Source organism: Rutidosis leptorrhynchoides, chromosome 4 (genome assembly GCF_046630445.1).
Source record: "Rutidosis leptorrhynchoides isolate AG116_Rl617_1_P2 chromosome 4, CSIRO_AGI_Rlap_v1, whole genome shotgun sequence".
NCBI classification, from domain to species: domain Eukaryota; kingdom Viridiplantae; phylum Streptophyta; class Magnoliopsida; order Asterales; family Asteraceae; genus Rutidosis; species Rutidosis leptorrhynchoides.
This window is the reverse complement of record NC_092336.1, coordinates 569,564,759-569,583,733: the sequence shown is the minus strand read 5'-3', so window position 1 is coordinate 569,583,733 and position 18,975 is coordinate 569,564,759. Positions and strand designations below refer to the sequence as shown.

The following is an 18,975-nucleotide window of genomic DNA, read 5'->3' as shown; positions in this document are numbered from 1 at the left end:
ATTGATGTTCGAGGTACATGTTGTGATGTTGAGGCTTGCGGTGCAGATGTTGTTGGTGGTGGTAATGGTACTGTTGGTGTTGTTGTCGGTGGTATTGTTGATGCCGGTGATGCTGCTGGTGCTTGTAACCTTTGCACCATATTCTCCAAAGCCACTACCCGAGTGCGAAGCTCGTTGACTTCTCCTACTACACCGGGATGATTGGCGGTTCGGACGAGCGGATGAATAAGATCCAGAATTTGAGATAGTATATTATCGTGATGAGATACTCTGGAAATGAGAGAGAAAATGGTGTCTCGAACAGGTTCGCCGGTAAGTGCTTCAGGTTCTTCGCCAAGAGGGCAATGTGGTGGATGGAAGGGATCGCCTTCTTCTTGTTTCCAATAATTAAGTAGGCTACGAACCCATCCCCAATTCATCCAGAATAGGTGATGGCTGATTGGTTGATCCATTCTGGTTACACTGTCTTCGGAATTCAGGTGAATATCCATATCGGAATAGCTGTCGGAGTTTAAGGAATGTGAACTAGATACGAGATCCATCTTGTATAATTAGAGAGATGATTTTTGATATGAAATAGATTATAGAATTTAGATTGGTTCTCTTCAATACATAATTTACATATGTATATATAATACCAAAATTCCATAAATCACGGAGGAATTTTCGGAAGATATCAGGAAAAGTTTACAGTAACAGATACGCTAAGATATGAATTTTATCTATACACTATCTATGCAATCAATGCAATAAGACGCGTTTAGACTTAAGATGATAGACAGGTAATTTCTGACAAGAAATGATAAGCAAAACTTTTGACATGCAGACACAGTCGAAGTCCAGACTTACTAATGTATCCTAACAACTATCAGTTAGACACACTCATGCAAGACGTGGTTCACTAGGACCAACACTCTGATACCAACTGTGACGATTGCTCCAAATCCATATGAACGAACACGTCATTCATCGATTTCATTGCGAGGTATTTGACCTCTATATGATATGTTTTGTAAACATTGCATTCTTTTGAAAAGGCACACCATAAATGAATATTTAAATCAAAGGTTTTCGACCTACCAGCACCAACAGGAAGTTTTAGCTTATTCTGATCAGATCTATATATGTTCATTTTAAATTACACTAAATTCTTATTTTACATATTTGATTTTATTATTTAAATTATATTTTATTACTTTAAATTATTATCTATATATTCACATTTATTTATATATAAATATTTTTTATTTACAATATTGATTCGTGAATCGTCGGGAATAGTCAAAGGTCAATTGAATACATGAACATAGTTTTCAAAGTTTTTGAGTTTGCAACATTACAGACTTTGCTTATCGTGTCGGAAATATATAAAGATTAAGTTTAAATTTAGTCAGAAATTTTCGGGTCGTCACACCACAATCCACTCCGGTTTCATACTACGTGATTTGAATCGTTTCTAAATGATTTATATAAAACGACACCGGGTTATCAAAACCTGAAGGAACACTAAAACCTTCATCTGTTGGTACATTACGACCCTCACAATTAATTGAGTCCGAATCCAACATGATCGTCTGATCAGAATAAGCTAAAACTTCAATGAAAGGGATCAATGAAACTCACCTTAGCAGCATATAAAGTCGTTCACCAAAATGTGACCGAAACTCGGATTACCAAATAACCGTAGATCTCAACCTAGAGAACATATGTTGGTCAATAAATGTCTATCAAGCTAGGTCAGGTCATAGTGTATCACAATCCTAATGCTCGAGATTGATATACAAAAGTTATACAAAGTCGTTTCAAAAAGTTAATTTTGACAATAGTTCAACAAAACGAGACGTGCCTTATATTATGATTCATTTACTCGGTTGGTAATATTCAAAAATTCAATTTATCAATCTTACAAACAAGTTGTTTAAATATTAATTGCAGATTCATAAGCAATTCCAATTAACGTCAATTGTAATTCAGTTGATCATATCTTTTAATCCGTTCATCGAAATTACGCGATTCCTAAATGAAAAGTTATTGATTTTTCGCCAGCTTTCCAAAAACATGTATATCATATACCTTTTACCAGTAATATATGTATTTAATTCGTGATTCATTATAAACTGTTTAACGACGAAATTTTGCATACACGTATGTATAAATATATATACTCGAGCACTAGACATGGATACACAATTAATATATAAAAGATAAAATATGAGTGCTTACGTATCAATATTGAGATTCAATATTGTAGGAAAGTACGTAGACGTAACGGAGATGATAAATACTAGGTTTGATTCATAAATATACCCCCGAACATTACCTATAATTTCCTTAGCTCTATCCCACTTGAAAACCCATTTTGAAAGTGACACGCTCAAGACCTTGTCGTAGTATTTTATGTATAATATTAATACTACTAATAATAATAAGATTAATAATAATATTAATCTTAATAATAATAATAATAATAATAATAATAATAATAATAATAATAATAATATATAACATATATGTGTGTATCGAGAGATAGATAGATGATTACACTGGAACCAGAAGTTGAGCTTTTATAGCATGTCACCTGATTTCTCTGGCCATGCGATCGCATGGCTGTAGAGGGTTAATCCCATGCGATCGCATGGGATGCTTTTCCAGCCCATACTTGTTTCTTCATTAGCGTGTCGACATATTAATATAATACGTAAATCGAATTTAAAATTTTAAAAAGTCGTATTTATTAAATACTTCAGGGGTATTCTATGTAACTTATAATTAATAATTTCTATCATATCGTTTTTATGTGAATAGTAAATGAATTAATTTAAATTCAACTATTTAAGCTACACATTGTACGTTGTGCTTTACAAATTGTACATTATTAATTTAACTTCGTTTCTTAAAAAAAATACAAAAATTATATCATAAAAATAAAATGACTTAATACGTAAAAATTTTAATTTGAAATAGCATCGTTTAATAGTAAATTTTTAATCATTTCGTATATAAATATTATTCGCATGATTCCGTATATATCGAAAACTCTTATATTTATTAAAATATGTATATAATACATGTTATGACGTTCGTGAATCGTTGGACAAACAGGGTGGTCAACCGTTATATAAAAAATCATTTTCAAAAGTTTTAAAACTTGTCAAAATTCATTGCTTATCATGTCGAAAATATTAAATCATATAGAGAATTGGTTTAAATAAGTCGAAATTTTTCGGGTCATCACACCTCACTAACCTTTTGGTTGACACAATTTAAAGAATGTTTATTCTCAGGTATGAAAGAAATCTTCCGCTGTGCATTTGCTCATTTTAGAGATATTACTTGAAGTCATTCATGACATATTTCAAAAGACGTTGCATTCGAGTCGTTGAGTTCATCAAGATTATTATTAAGTCAATTATAGTTGGATATATTATGAAATGGTATGCATGCCGTCAACTTTCGATGTAATGAAAGTTTGTCTTTTAAAAACGAATGCAATGTTTGTAAAATGTATCATATAGAGGTCAAATACCTGGCGATGTAATCAACTATTGTGAATCGTTTATAATGTATATGAACGGGGCATTTCAGTTGGTATCAGAGTGGTGGTCTTAGCGAACCAGGTCTTGCATTAGTGTGTCTGACTAGTAGTTGTTTAGATGCATTAGTGGGTCTGGAGTTCGACCGTGTCTGCATGTCAAAAGTTTTGCTTATCATTTCGTGTCGAAAATCACTTGCTTAGCATTCTTAGTCTAGACACATCTTACTGCATTCACTGCATGAATAGTGTATAGACAAAATTCATATCTTAGCGTATCTGTTACTGTAAACCTTGCCTGACATATTTCGTACAATCCCCCGTAATCTACGAAATCTTTTGTTCTATATATACGGATTTTCTATGTAATTAGAATACCATCCGATAGCCGGAAATTATTTCATATCAAAGAATCCTTTACTCAATCATACGAAATGGAACTCGACACTAGTTCAAGTCTTCGAAACCCGACAACTATTCCGACTTGGATGTTCACCTAACTCCGAAAGCAGCGTCACCAGAATGAATCAACCAATCAGCCATCCTCAATTCATCTGATGAGTTCGTAGATGACTTAACAAATGGAAACGAGAAGAAGGCGATATTTTCCATCAACCAAATTTCCTTCTTGACGATGAACCTGAAGCACTCACCGGCGAACCAATTCGAAACACCATTTTCACTCGTATTTCCCGAATATCTCGCCACGATTATATTCTATCTAAAATTCTAAACCTTATTCATTCGTTCGTTCCGACTGACAATCATCCCGGAATAATAGAAGAAGTCAATGAACTTCGCGCTCGAGTAATCAATTTGGAGAATATGGTGCAAAATTTACCAGCTTCAACAACATCATCGGCACCAACAGCACCACCAATAAACAGCACCAGTACCATCAACAATCCATGCCTCAACATCTCATTCTATACCTCGAGTATAATCATCGTTCTACGTATCATTGTACATCAATTATATTCGTTCTTCACGGCGATTATGTAATCTCTAAAGTTTTAGAGATTATTTATTATAGTTCCAAACGAAAATCAAATGAGATTAATATCATATTAACTCATTAAATCCATGATTACATATAAAGAAAAATATATATGTATATATATTTTCATAAAGATTGTAATTGAAAATTCTTTTGTACAAACCGTTAATGGTGAAAATATTTTAACGGGTAGGTAATACCCGAGGAATATTTAGATTTCACATTAACAAGTTACACTGTACATTCTCCGAATCTGATTCGACAGTTATTTACTATCCTACTTACATCCACTGATATACGAATCCGTTCACCACAGAATAACTATTTTCATTCAATTTCATATTTGGATCTTTACATATCAAAATCCAACAAGCGGCATAATGAAAAAAAAAAAAAAAACATTGGACAAAATAAAAATTTGTTAGAAACAAACAAATTAACTTTAAGAAATTCCGTTAAGAAACCACGCTAACAAAATCCTAGCTAACTGTTCCTAGCTAACTGTTAATTCCTTATTACATTTATTTATCGCAATTTAATTATCGCAATTTAATTATCGCAATTTTAATTCTTGCAATTTTATTTATCGTCATTTAATTTCTGTTATTTATTTTACGTACTTTAAATATCGGGACACGTATACAAGATTTTGACATATCATATCGACGCATCTATATATATTATTTGGAATTACCTTAGACACTCTATATGCAGTAATGCTTGAGTTAGCTATACAGGGTTGAGGTTGATTCTAAATAATATATATATACTTTGAGTTGTGATCGAGTCTGAGACATGTATATAATGGGTCACGACATGTATTAATTAATTCGAATATTATATATTAAACTATATATGAATTATTGAATTTCTAACTGTGGACTGTTAACCGTAGACTAACAACATTGGACAATTAAAATGAATTAAAATATTGATTAAAACATATGAAACTAAACAATTTTTCAAGTTTGCCACTTGATTTCATCTTAAACCTCATTTGTATCTTGACAATTACAATCTGCGTTCAAACCTTTCAAGATTCTTGAAAACACCTCAATCGAGAGGATGGACCAACCGCACTTCATCTACGTAAAGAAAGATTCATGCATATAGTTATACACCTGAAAAACTCTCGGAAACTGAATAAACGTTTAACAAGTATCTGTGCTAGCTCCTTTGATGTTGTTATTACCGAAGATAACTTTGCAATCCCTTTCCAAAGTAGCCAATTTTATCACAGCTTCGGCAAATCAATTTCGACTTTTCATTCGGATTAGCCTTATTATAACTTTGATATATAAGTTTGCCTTTCGCCATCGTTACCGGGGAACCTTTTATATTCCACCATATTACCAGCAGACGTACCAGCAACCTCGTTGCTCTTTGGCTTAAATCTCTCCGACAAATCACTATATTTATCTATTGAAGTCTTATCGTGAACTCATCGGCATCTTGTAACGATAATTACCATACCAAATACTGAGAGACATCAATCGATAATCTCGAATTTCTCAGCGATTCTACGACAACAATTATATATATATATATATATATATATATATATATATATATATATATATATATATATATATATATAACTTCTATCTCCTGTATTTACGAACTTCAATTCTGAATTTCTGAAAAGCGCTTTAGCCTATGAATCAGTTTTCTGAGTTTTGAAAAAGCTGATGAAGCAGCGAAAACGGAAGATTGCCTTAACAGTCAAAAGTTTGATGATAAAGAATGGAGTGTTGAAAAAGCTCAAGAATTTTGATACTGAAAAATGAATTTAGCAAACCATGAAGGAGACTCTGAACAAATCACAAAGACTAAACCTGCCTTTAAATAATCCAAATGATTCAGTATCTGCTGAAGTCATTAAAGAATAACTTGCTCCTAACTCTACACTTTTACGGACAAATATTCATCATCATGCATCGATATGAGAAATTCTAAAATATCATCGTATCTTCATTATAAATATCCTCGATATTTCTGAAGATATTTTCATAACTATTCTTATATGAAATTATTTATCTCTTCGCGTTATCTGTATTACATCATAAAGGAAACTGTTTAGTTTCTATATTCTGTAAACCTTCGAGTTTAAATTATGAATGTTTATGAAGAGTGTTGAGAACTGAAGCATGAGTTAGTATAATATAATAACACTTGTGTAACATCCCGCCTTTTTCCGTGTACTTTCCGTTTAATTATTCTAAAGTCCGTTATATAATTATAACACCTTTCATTAATACGCGTTTATAAATTATCTCGTTTAGGTAATTCACGCACCCGCAACCGAACTCGAGGGACTAGTTTTGCCAATTGATCAAAGATGTGACTAGATGGACTAGTCAACACCCACCACTTTTCATTATCCATTTCATTTCCATTTTCTTTAATACTTTCACATTTTTCTCTCAAAACCCAAAACAAAGAATCATCATCTATTTCAAATCGAGCAAGCATCAATCCAAACAAATTACATATTCGGAATCCTTGCATCTTCCTCTTCAAATCCATACCGATTACATCTCATTTGGGTAACTTTCTAAAAACACTAGATTTTATGTTCTTGATGTTTTTAACTTATAGAAGTGTTAATTAGTGTCTATGGCTCAAGTCTAGCATGATTATGTGATATGTATGCTCGATCTTGTTATTTTAAACAACTAGCATGAACTTGAATTTTGGTGTATTTGATTTGGTGATTTAGTTGCTTGAATGATGTTAAATGTTATAAGTGAATGTTTTAATTGTGTTACTAGTATCACTAGCTCCAATTTGATGTGTAGGTTGACTTGGAAAGACTCCATAAACTTAATTGCAAAAGTTGTGACTTTGAGTTAGGGTTTGATAGGAGTAAAATGGATTTTTGATGCACCAAATGCTATGAAATGTTATTTGTAAATGTTTAGTTGCATTGTATGCGTAATTATCTACGAAACGACGTATCGTATGTGTGCATTTAATTCCCGAATCATAATTGTGCATTTATGAAATTGAAGCATTAATGATGAGCATTAATTGATCATTTAATTTGGAAATTCGATTATTACAAATGATGTTTTTGATTGATGAAATGTATTTAGTTGTGTTCCTTGTCAAATTACCTTTCCAACGATATAAGATACGTGTTGTAAGAGTTTACGGTTTGTGTTTTGTGTTTAAATGAAATTTGGTTTGGGACTTGGACAATTGAAACAGACCAGGCATCAGTTCACGTTGATTGCCACGGTGTGGCACTTTTTGGTCGCAGCGCAGCATTTGCCGTGTTTGGGTTCTGATCAAGCTTACACTTTTACGAAAAATGTTTGTTATGCTACGCACCTCCGATTCACATGTAACTTATTCTAACATGCTTATATATAATTAAAAACCTCAGAAAAATAATTTGGGACCCGACCCGAACGTGTTGACTTTTTGTTGACTTTGACCTGACCCAAGGTTGACTTTTAATCAAACTTAACCAAATGTTTGTGCAATCGTTCTAACATGCTTTTATACTTATACCTCGCATGAAACTTGACAATGTGACTCACCTGCTATATTAATCGAGTCATAACGAGCCATAGGACTAATTGAACACTTTGATCGACCGTATTTCACCGATTGATACGAACCTATTTGTTTAGGTCAAGACTAGCATTCGTTTTTGCACACGTTACTTTGTGAAGTACATTTACTTTTCGTGCAACCAAGGTGAGATCATAGTCCCACCTTTTCAACAACTTTTACTTTTAAACTATGGGATAAGAAACATATACGTATCATACTTTTATGCTTTGAACACAAGTACGAAAACAAACATTCCACGTGCGAGTTTGAACAAAAAGCCTCAATTCAATTATCATTAGTTACACTTGCAGGGTGTAAACGAGAACTTATATTATGTGATCACATGGGCTTGACGAGCCTCATTCGGACGGTTCGCTACCGTTAGCGGATGAAATATATTTTCGAGTATAGTGTATGTTCTAACACTACGTAACAGGGTACAAAATAGTTAAGTCTTGATAATTGGGTACTCGCGAATATACTTTTGGAATACAAACGATTTGGATAATCAACTATATTAAATGTTGTGGTTCAAAAACAATGTTACTAATACACCTATGATTTCACCAACGTTTTTCGTTGACAGTTTTCTATTTATTTTCTCAGGTCCTTAAACGCTATGTGATACATGCTTCCGCACTCTTTTTGATACTTGCTTGGATGTCGAGTATATATGCATACATGGAGCATCTTTTGGATTACTTTCAAAATTGTGTCACATAGGTTTCAATTGTACGTTAAACTTTGTAATGTAACTAGTCGTGGAACTACCTTGTAAACTTGAAACACTTTTACATTTGAAATGAATGCGACATATTTTGGTCAAACGTCATTTTAAAGACTTATGACCACGTAACGGGACCTAAGTAGACGGCGCCATCAATGACGATTTTGTCGGGTCGCTACAACTTGATCAACGTGATTATATTACAGTAAGTCATGCTGAGTTTCTAATGGAACGTGATGATTCACAGATCATAACGTAATCATGTGCCATGTTACACGACTCTTACATTCTATCTAACCTCTAAACATATCAAGAACATATTATCTTGATAGTTCTATCTTTTCCCTTGAATTCAGGAAATCAACCGTGACTACGTCACTGGTTAAGACGAACCGGCATTTAATCATTTCACTCTTTTGTGATAGCTTCACTCGTACTCTTCACATAAATGAATCATTTTATCCATATTACTCACTAATGATAAAAACTCTAATTTCTAGCTCGTATGCGTCATGAAAACATACTTATTGTCAGCCATGACCATCCCAATCAAATTTCGGGACGAAATTTCTTTAATGGGTAGGTACTGTGACGACCCGGAAATTTTCGACCAAATTTAAACTTGATCTTTATATGATTTTGACACGATAAGCAACGTCTGTAATGTTGAGTCTCGAAAGTTTTGAAACTATATTCATGTAAATAATTACCCTTTGACTATGCTCGATGATTCACGAACAATTGTTGTAAATAAAAATGTATATATATAAAAGTAAGCTTATATTATAATTTGAAATTTTAAAATACAATTTAAACATTAGAACTAAAAATGTAATATAAAATACAAGATTGTAACGTTGCTATCAAAACAAATCTGTATATATAAATATATGTGATTTCTATGTATAAATATTATTATATGTCCATTATAATATATATATAGTATAATTATTCAATTATATATTATATAATAATATAATTGATAAATTATAATATTAATATATTAAATGTAATTACAAAATTAAAATCTAATTGTTATACTAAGAATATTATCATTATTTTCATTATTATTATCCATATTAATATTAATATTAAAAATCAGTATTATTAATATTAATATAGATATGAAGTTTGATATACACAAATTGTTATAGTATTATTATTACTAAAATTATTATTATCATTAGTAATATTAGTATTATTACAATGAATATTATTATTATTAATAATATGATTGTTATAAATATTATAGCTATTATTATCATTATCATTAATAATAATATTATTAATATAAATTATTATTATTATTAATATTAGGAATATTATTATTATTGTTATATTTATTAATAAATTAGATTAATAATAATATATATATAAATAAAAAATATATAAATACAGATAATTCATATACAGATAAATACAGATATTAAGACTAATCATATTACGAGTATATAAACACATATACGAATACGCATTATTTATCTGTTCCTTAATTCAATTGATTTCTGTTTGCCTGTGCTTAGCTGTCGACTACCAACACAAACCAACAACTAAATTACTGCTCCAAATGTTGAATTAACATCCTTATTCTTGTTATATACTGATTGTATCTGCTTATCATAGGAATTAAAAACAGAAGTTTAAGAAAACTGAAAACGTTCATCTCTGTTACTCCACTTTTTAGCTAAAACACGATTATGAATCGAATTTCAAAATCCATAAATGCTATTATGTTAGGAATGCTTTACTTAATCTTTCTGCCAAATCTCAACTTCCAATTCCTAACATCAAGCACGAATTTGAGAGTCAAAGGTAAATTCTAAAAAGTCAAACCTATCTGTTCATCGTGAAATTCAAACTCATTTTAATGTTTTAAGTTTAATTGATGATTCAGATAGTTTCTAATATCGATTTAAAACCTTTTTCATGTTGTAAACATTATCTAAAACGAACCAGAATTTGTTAATTGATATTGAGTTCATCGATTGCTTCAACCGTTACCGTTAATTTCTTTTAGTTTTCTTTTGTTTTGTCTTGTTTTAATTACTCATAAACGTTTCTGTTCTAATTAAGGAACTTAAATCATTTTTTTAATTAGTTGTTGTTAATGGTGTTACCTTTGGTCGATTTGAAAATTCTGAGGAAGAAGAAGATCTTAGATAGATATTAGATATATAGATTTAGGTGGAGTAATATAACAGAAAAATGGTAGACGGTTCAACGGTTAAGGGTGTTTGATGGGAACGATAGGTCTCGGGTTCGATTCCAGTATTGGGGCATTCTTCTTGTAAAATTCCTTATAGAGGGTTCGTGAATCCAAGGCCAACCCTGCATTGTTCAATATCATCATATGTATTTTTACTACAAAATACAGTATGGTGAGTTCATTTGATCCCCTTTTACTCTTTACATTTTTGGGACTGATGATACATGCGCTGTTTTATAACTGTTTTACTAAATGCTTTTGAGATACATATTTTTGAACTGAGAATACATGAACTGCTTCTATAAACGTTTGACGAAATAGACACAAATATTCAAAACTACATTCTATGATAGAATTATTTGGATTTAGAGGTTCGACTTATATAAAGATTGTATTATCGACCATCGGTGAAATGATTTCGTCATTGCACTACGCGTTAGCTACTGAAATGGTTCGATTTTGTAGTTAGTAACGGTGAGATGATTTTGCATTGCACTACACACTAGCTACCGTTTTAGCTACCCTCGGTGAGATGATTTCGCATTGCACTACGCGTTAGCTACCGTTGTACTGTATTGTATTGTATTCAATTTTGTAGTTAGTAACGGTGAGATGATTTTGCATTGCACTACGCACTAGCTACCGTTTTAGCTACCCTCGGTGAGATGATTTTGCATTGCACTACGCACTAGCTACCGTTGTAAAATTATATTGTATTAACTACCACGGTGAGATGATTATGTCATTGCACTACGCATTAGCTACCGTTGGTGAGTTATTTGAAAGGTTCCAGTGTTCTTCGTATGAATGATTTTTACAGCAGTGAGTAGACCTGCACAGATTGTTTTCTAAATATGAGTATCTTGTGGTCTATTATACTATCGGAAATGATTATTTATGACAAACTAATGAACTCACCAACCTTTTGGTTGACAATTTAAAGCATGTTTATTCTCATGTATGAAAGAAATCTTTCGCTGTGCATTTGCTCATTTTAGAGATATTAATTGGAGTCATTCATGACATATTTCAAAAGACGTTGCATTCGAGTCGTTGAGTTCATCAAGATTATTATTAAGTCAATTATAGTTGGATATATTATGAAATGGTATGCATGCCGTCAACTTTCGATGTAATGAAAGTTTATCTTTTAAAAACGAATGCAATGTTTGTAAAATGTATCATATAGAGGTCAAATACCTCGCGATGTAATCAACTATTGTGAATCATTTATAATGTATATGAACGGGGCATTTCAATCTCTGTTTCAAATTCAATGAATTCCTTTTCATAATAAACTAAGTGTATTATTCAATTACACGTTTGATTTTACACTTTCATTTTCGATGTACTCGAAACTTTCTAGAAAACATCATTCGTATCTTGCGAAATTAACAAGAGTTCCATGAGCACCAACATCATTTACTGAGGAAATATCAATAAAACTGAATAATGAAGTATTGAGTACATTAGTGAAATACTCCGCGAAGATTATTAAATCTTTAATGTTTTAGAGATTATTCATTTCTAATCCAGCCGAAAATCAAATGAGCTTAATATGATATTAACTCATTAAATCTGTATTACATCTGAAGAAAATATACATACATATATTTTCATAAAGACTGTAATAAAATTCTCTGGTACAAAATATTACTTGTGAAACTTTTAACGGGTAGGTAATACACGAGAGATATATAAATTCACAATTAATATGTTATATTCTTCGATTCTGATTCAGCAAATCATCAACTATACTCACTACTTTCACAACGATATACATTCTTTTCTAGAAATCAAAACAACCATTCGCATCCAAATTTGATTTCATATTCTGATTTTGAAAAATCAGAATCCAAGCCAAGATTTAACAGAAAACATCACTCTTAGATTCTTACATCTTTCAAATGCCATACTTTGAATTCAAAACTGTACTAGAACATCATATGTATACATATAACATTCATCTCTTAGAATTATGAGCTTTCATTCCGAAAATCTGAAAAGCAACCAGTCTACGAATCAATACTCTGAATGTTGAAAAAGCTGATGAAGCAGCAAAAACTGTAAATGACCTTAACAGTCAAAAGTTTGACGATAAAGAATAGCGTGTTGGCAAAGCTCAGAAAAAGAGAAAATTTGGTACTGAAAAATGAATTGAGCAAACCATGAAGGAGGCTGTGGACAAATTATAAAGACTAAACCTGCCTTCGAAGAATCCAAATGATTCAGTATCTACTGAAGTCATTAACGAATACCTTACTTCTGACTCTAAACCTTTACGGACAAATCTTCTTCATCATCCATCGATATTAAAAATTCTAAGATATCATCGTATCTTTCATTGTAATGTAGACTTTTATAACAAGGAAAATAGTAATAGTAATTGTGATGAAATTTGAAAGAGACCAAATTAAGTATATCAATATATTTGTAAAAATAACAACAAGTTTCTTAGTCGGAATCCTTGGTTATACGGTTCATTAAACTAAATGACTTTAGTATTTACATTCAGTTAATACACAAAACATAGAATTAAACTATTTCATTTAATGATTTAAGCAAATTCGTAGTTTCACGAAGCATTTCACTAGTAAATAAATAATAAGCAATATCTGTATCTTGTATAATATATTAATGGGTTAATAATGTATTCCATGTTGGACTTGTATTCAGAAACTCGTTATTTTCAATTACATAAAAATATGGGGCCAAAGAAAAATAATGGATTCTTTACAAAACGGCTATAATTTTTTAGATATATGGGCTATTAAAATGAGAACTGCTGAAGGCCCACTCAACCTAATGAGTAGCAAAGCCTCTGCAGCCCTCTGAACCCTCACTTCTCACCGTTCCTTCTCAAAAGTAACCTCCATTAACAATGGCGGGAGCTGTTCTTCTTCGCTCTATTACCTCACGTGCGTCACATGCATGTGTACGTTCCTTCTACCGTTCTTCTCACCGTCTTATCCCTAATTTCCACCGCCGTTCTCAACTCCGCCACAACATCTCCAGCGCCCTTCCGTCGCACATCCAATTCAGCTCTCGTTTCTCTCATATATCTCCCAAATCAATCGCAACATCTCCACAGTATTCTACTGGTACGACACTAGTAATACATTATTTATTACCATTATTTATTATTTATGTGTTTTATATTTGTTAAACCATCACAGAATTATAGACACACATATTATTATCATTATCATTTTAGTTGTTATAACTAGTTTTCAAACCCTCGCTTCGCGCTGGGTTCGGTTTTTAATGTATTTTACTGTGTTTAGTTACGGAGCATGCGAGTGAAAAATCAAAGTATATGAAAAGTAGCCTAAATATTTAACGTTTTTAAAAAAGTGTCCGTTTTGCATATAGTTAGTGACATTGTGTTTGTAAAATTATTTCGAGTTTAACGATGGTGTCGGAAAAATTTAACTCGTTGCGAGCGAGAAGATAGGACCCGTTGAATATGAATATTTGAGTGGAGTTTATTTAAGATATTTTATGAAAAATTTGATTTGACACTTTAACCCCTTGTTTTGAGGGCTGATTTTAATTTTTGAACAAAGTGTGGGGCTTTTGTGGTGTTAGTTAAATGTTTTGGGGGACGTTTTTAATTTTTGAACAAAGTGTGGGGGGTGTTTGTGGTGTTAGTTAAAAGAAAGGGAAAAAAAAGAAAAGGTGAAAAGACGAAAACGCCCCTGGTACTATTCATCATTTTTTTGTCTAATAGATAGTATAGTAAAGTAATAGTAATAGTAATTAGCGGTGTATGCATCCTAATTGCAGGTCTCATGAAAAATAAAGCAGCTTATATTAGGATTGTATGCATTTGGTTGATGGTTAGATGTTAGGTTGATGTCTAATTGTATTGTTCGGCTTCAAGCCTTCTGTTTGCATTCTGTTATTTGAGCAAGCCTAGCTTGTGCATATTGTTTGTAATTTGTTCATCTGATTATTATACGGTTGGCTTTGTTTGCCACTTTGCCTAAAAAATGAATGTTTCGTATTGAAATTGATCATGTTTGATTATTAGGAAATGAAGTGTTAGTTTATTGACAGATTTAGTGGATTAGGTTCTTTAGCTGGCTGTTTAACTTGTTGATATTGAAATTTGGGTGCCAATTTTTTGGTTTTAGATGCTATTGGTGTTAATGATGAAGCTGCCAAAAAGCTTGGATTTGAGAAGGTATATGAGCTAAAGATGAAGCAAGAAACTCCTGACCAATCACAAGCTTTGAAAAGTGTTCATAGCCTATCTCTTCACGACATTCCTAAACCTATTCAAATCCCTATTGAGGTAGCATCACCTTGAAATCTATTTTTTCCCTTGAGCACTCCGTATCGATTTTTGGGTTGTTGATATTTAGGAAGCTAAATTATGACACTTTTAGGTTGGAGAAATCAATGGAGTGAAAGTATTGCAGCATGATCTTGAAACGGAGGATTTTCTTTACTGTGATACAGTATTTGATATGAGTTCTCTGAAGCAAGAACTAATTCCTCTGGTTCCACTCTTTTGGTAAGATAACAATATAAGGAATATCACGGGGGCGCGCGCACACACACACACGAATAAAAGATTATATACAAATTATGTTATTCTCTAAGCAAGAATTTGTGAAAATTCATGGGAAATATTAAGTTAATGTAAAAAAATATCAACATTAATAAAAAAGAATATGAGTATCATTTTACAGTAAAAATGTTAACATTTTCGACAAAATCAATTACATTCTTTGCATATAATGTTTTTGGGAAAAAAAATATTTATCATTCACCAGTTAGAATTTGTTATTCGAAAACATTCATCATGAATAATGTTATTCTTATCATAAATTTTGATAAAAAAAAAAAATGTGTTTGTTCGTAAAAATATATTATTTATTTTTCTTTAGCACTTAACCGTATTATGCTTACACTCGTGTTACATTACTCAACAGTCAATCATTGTTGAAATTGGGAACAGAAGACCTGCTTAGTCAGTTAATTAGAAGGCATACATACGGCACATCCATATTTCCTTTTACATCATCAAAACGTGGGTCAGACACTCCGGTCAGTCATACTCCCTCCGTCCCCAATTAATTGTCCAGTATTCCTTTTTGGGACGTCCCAAATTAATTGTTCACTTTCAAATATGAAAAATAAATTTGTTGATGTTTACAATATTGTCCCTAATGAATTAATTAAATTACAAAAGTGAGAGAGATTTCTAATTAATTAGTTGAGGGTAGAACAGTAAAGTAAGAAAAAAGTACAGTGTGATGATGACATTTCTTAAACTGTGTGTTTTTTTGTCTGTGGACAATTTATTATTGTTCGAGGAAAAGCCACGTCAGCACGCTACACTGAGCATCTTTTCGATCTGGTATGTGCTTTGAATTCATGTAGTTGAGATCAAAGTTTAAGGCTTGATTGTCATTCACAATACACGCTCTTGATTCACTTCTATTTTAGGTCAACCGTGTTCTCCAAGATGTCCAATTTGCTGATCAAAAGCTTTTTAAGCAGTTAGTCTCTCAAAACAAAGCTAGATTTGAGGTATTGATTTTAGTAGTCGACAATTCGAATATCATATATTCTGGTCTAATATGGCAATTTCTGTATTTAGAATCCGTTGACGTGTAGTGGTATTGACATTGTAACTGCAAGGATGAATGCAAAGTTAAACAGTGCAGGGTGGATCAGGGAACAAATGCGTGGTGTCAGGTTGGATATTTTCAATTCATCTATGTGTTACTTTATATATTTAATTTGCTGGTGAAATAAAGAAACATGAATTAAGTTAAATGTGTTTGGGTGCCCACATAATGAGATGCATTCTGTTTGTCCGATAAAACACTGGCAATATTTTGACTAGTTTCTTTGTAAATCTATCTCTGGAATGTATATAAAGATGAATAGTTATGTTAAGTCGTTCTACGCTATAGGTGGAAATTTTGACCCTGTTACCTTTAAATGGGTCATCATTTTGGGTTCCGTACTTGTCTATTATCACAATTCTGCTAAGTTGGAAACTTCAGGCTATAGGAGAGTGGCTTCAAATAGGCTGATTTGGTCAAATAGTTTGAAAATCACAGTCTACTTTCAATGCATAGAGTCTGCCAAATTGTTTAATCATTGATTTAGATTACTACACTGTTATATTCTTCTTCTAATCATAATTAGCACATTAATCATCAAAGAAAGTTAAGATTGGACAAAAAGTATTTTGGGGTAAAACCCAACCCAAACTGGACAAAATCTGGGGCTTTTTTATATGGCATGGATTATATTTCCTGTCTATTATGCAGTTGTTTCACGTTTGTGAATTGCCATTCGGTTGACATTAAGTATACTTGTAGTTATTATGAGTTTTTGAAGGATCTTGAAGAGAAAGTTGAACATGACTGGAGTGCAATTTCCGCGTCCCTCGAAGAGATCCGTAAAACCGTGCTATCAAAGAACAATTGCCTTGTGAATCTTACATCTGACGGAAAAAACCTTAAAAATTCTGAAAAATATGTTGAAAAGTTTCTTGATATGCTTCCAAGTACATCTCCAGTTGCATCATCACCTTCTTGGAATAGACGAATTCCATCAATTAATGAAGCTATCGTGATACCTAAACAGGTTAGTTTATGTTTATATGCTCAATTGCAGACACTATCACTAATCAGTATTAAATTGATTAATTATTTTTGCAGGTAAATTATGTTGGAAAAACAGCAAATGTGTATGAAACTGGGTATCAATTTAAGGGGAGTGCGTATGTCATATCTAAGCACATAAGTAATACTTGGCTGTGGGACCGTGTGCGAGTTAGCGGTGCGGAATATGGAGGCTTATGTAGTTTCGACGCTCATTCAGGTAGATTTACACAATATGCTATGCTTACACTATTGTTTCCCTTACCAACTTTGCTTTATATGTTTTATAATAAATAATTAAAATAATAAATAATAATTTAAACAGGAATATGCTCATTCTTATCTTTCGGGGACCTTAATTTGCTCAAGACACTAGATATATACGATGGAACCAGTGATTTCCTACGTCAATTGGAAATGGACGATGACACTCTTACAAAGGCAATTATTGAGACAATTGGTAATGTAGAATCAAACCAGTCACCGGATTTCAAAGGATATAGAAGGTAAGCAAGTGATGTAATTTTAATAGATAATAAATTTGCTAAACGTGACTGCAAAACGATAATCTATTTGGGATTACTTTCAACTTCTTGAGCTGCTAGACCCATTTGACCTGCTTGACTCATTTGCCGTGCTCCTAAATTTAGTTACATCTTGTACCTCAACCCAATATGACCCGTTAGAGATAAAAAATAACCCAAATAGATGAATTCTGAGGGAGATGTGTTACTGATAAAGATAATTACTGGTTTTGCAGCTTATTAGGATACTTGTCGGGAATTACAGAGGACGAAAGACAAATAATACACGAGGAGAAACTATCTACAAGGTACAATCCTAATAATATTGAAGATACATGCTTTTATGATTAATTTTTTAAATATGATATTATGTTATTTCTTTAGGTTGAGTGACTTTCATGACTTTGCAAATGCAATTGATGCTATCAAGGATAAAGGTGTTGTGGTAGCAGTGACATCACCTGATTATGTCGATGCTGCTAACAAGGAACGACCCAACTTCTTTCAAGTGAAAAAAGCTCTTTAAAAGTCATCTTCTCATACAAATAAAACGTACTTTTGCTAGTTAACTTATTTTAGTCTTTGAAGTTACCTTGATTTTTTTACCAAGGAACATGGCCATATCTTTTTGTTGTGGCAGCATTAAGTAGAAGGTGATAATGAACAAACAAGTAAATATCTTTTAACATGAAGTTTGGCCTCTTAACCTAAATTGAAGTTTGGCCTCTTAACCTAAATTGGCTGACTGTACAACACAAGCAGTCGCTTTGTTTTTAATAATAGGTGTCGTTCGGTGTCT

At 32.2% G+C, this 18,975-nt stretch overlaps 2 protein-coding genes across 2 annotated transcripts; both read left to right on the top strand.

Annotated features, from left to right (window-relative positions):
* The first annotated feature begins 13,904 nt into the window (after positions 1 to 13,904).
* On the top strand, positions 13,905 to 16,108 carry LOC139842772 (presequence protease 1, chloroplastic/mitochondrial-like). The gene is made up of 4 exons (XM_071832879.1): positions 13,905 to 14,124; positions 15,160 to 15,320; positions 15,415 to 15,542; positions 15,964 to 16,108. The coding sequence occupies exons 1-4, from the start codon at positions 13,905 to 13,907 to the stop codon at positions 16,106 to 16,108; spliced, it is 654 nt and encodes a 217-aa protein (XP_071688980.1).
* A 231-nt stretch (positions 16,109 to 16,339) lies between these two features.
* On the top strand, positions 16,340 to 18,862 carry LOC139845392 (presequence protease 2, chloroplastic/mitochondrial-like). The gene is made up of 8 exons (XM_071835653.1): positions 16,340 to 16,391; positions 16,481 to 16,564; positions 16,635 to 16,732; positions 17,317 to 17,635; positions 17,710 to 17,872; positions 17,978 to 18,158; positions 18,413 to 18,484; positions 18,561 to 18,862. Exons 3-8 carry the CDS (start codon positions 16,677 to 16,679, stop codon positions 18,700 to 18,702), a joined length of 933 nt encoding a protein of 310 aa, XP_071691754.1. The 5' UTR covers positions 16,340 to 16,391; positions 16,481 to 16,564; positions 16,635 to 16,676; the 3' UTR covers positions 18,703 to 18,862.
* Positions 18,863 to 18,975: the final 113 nt, after the last annotated feature.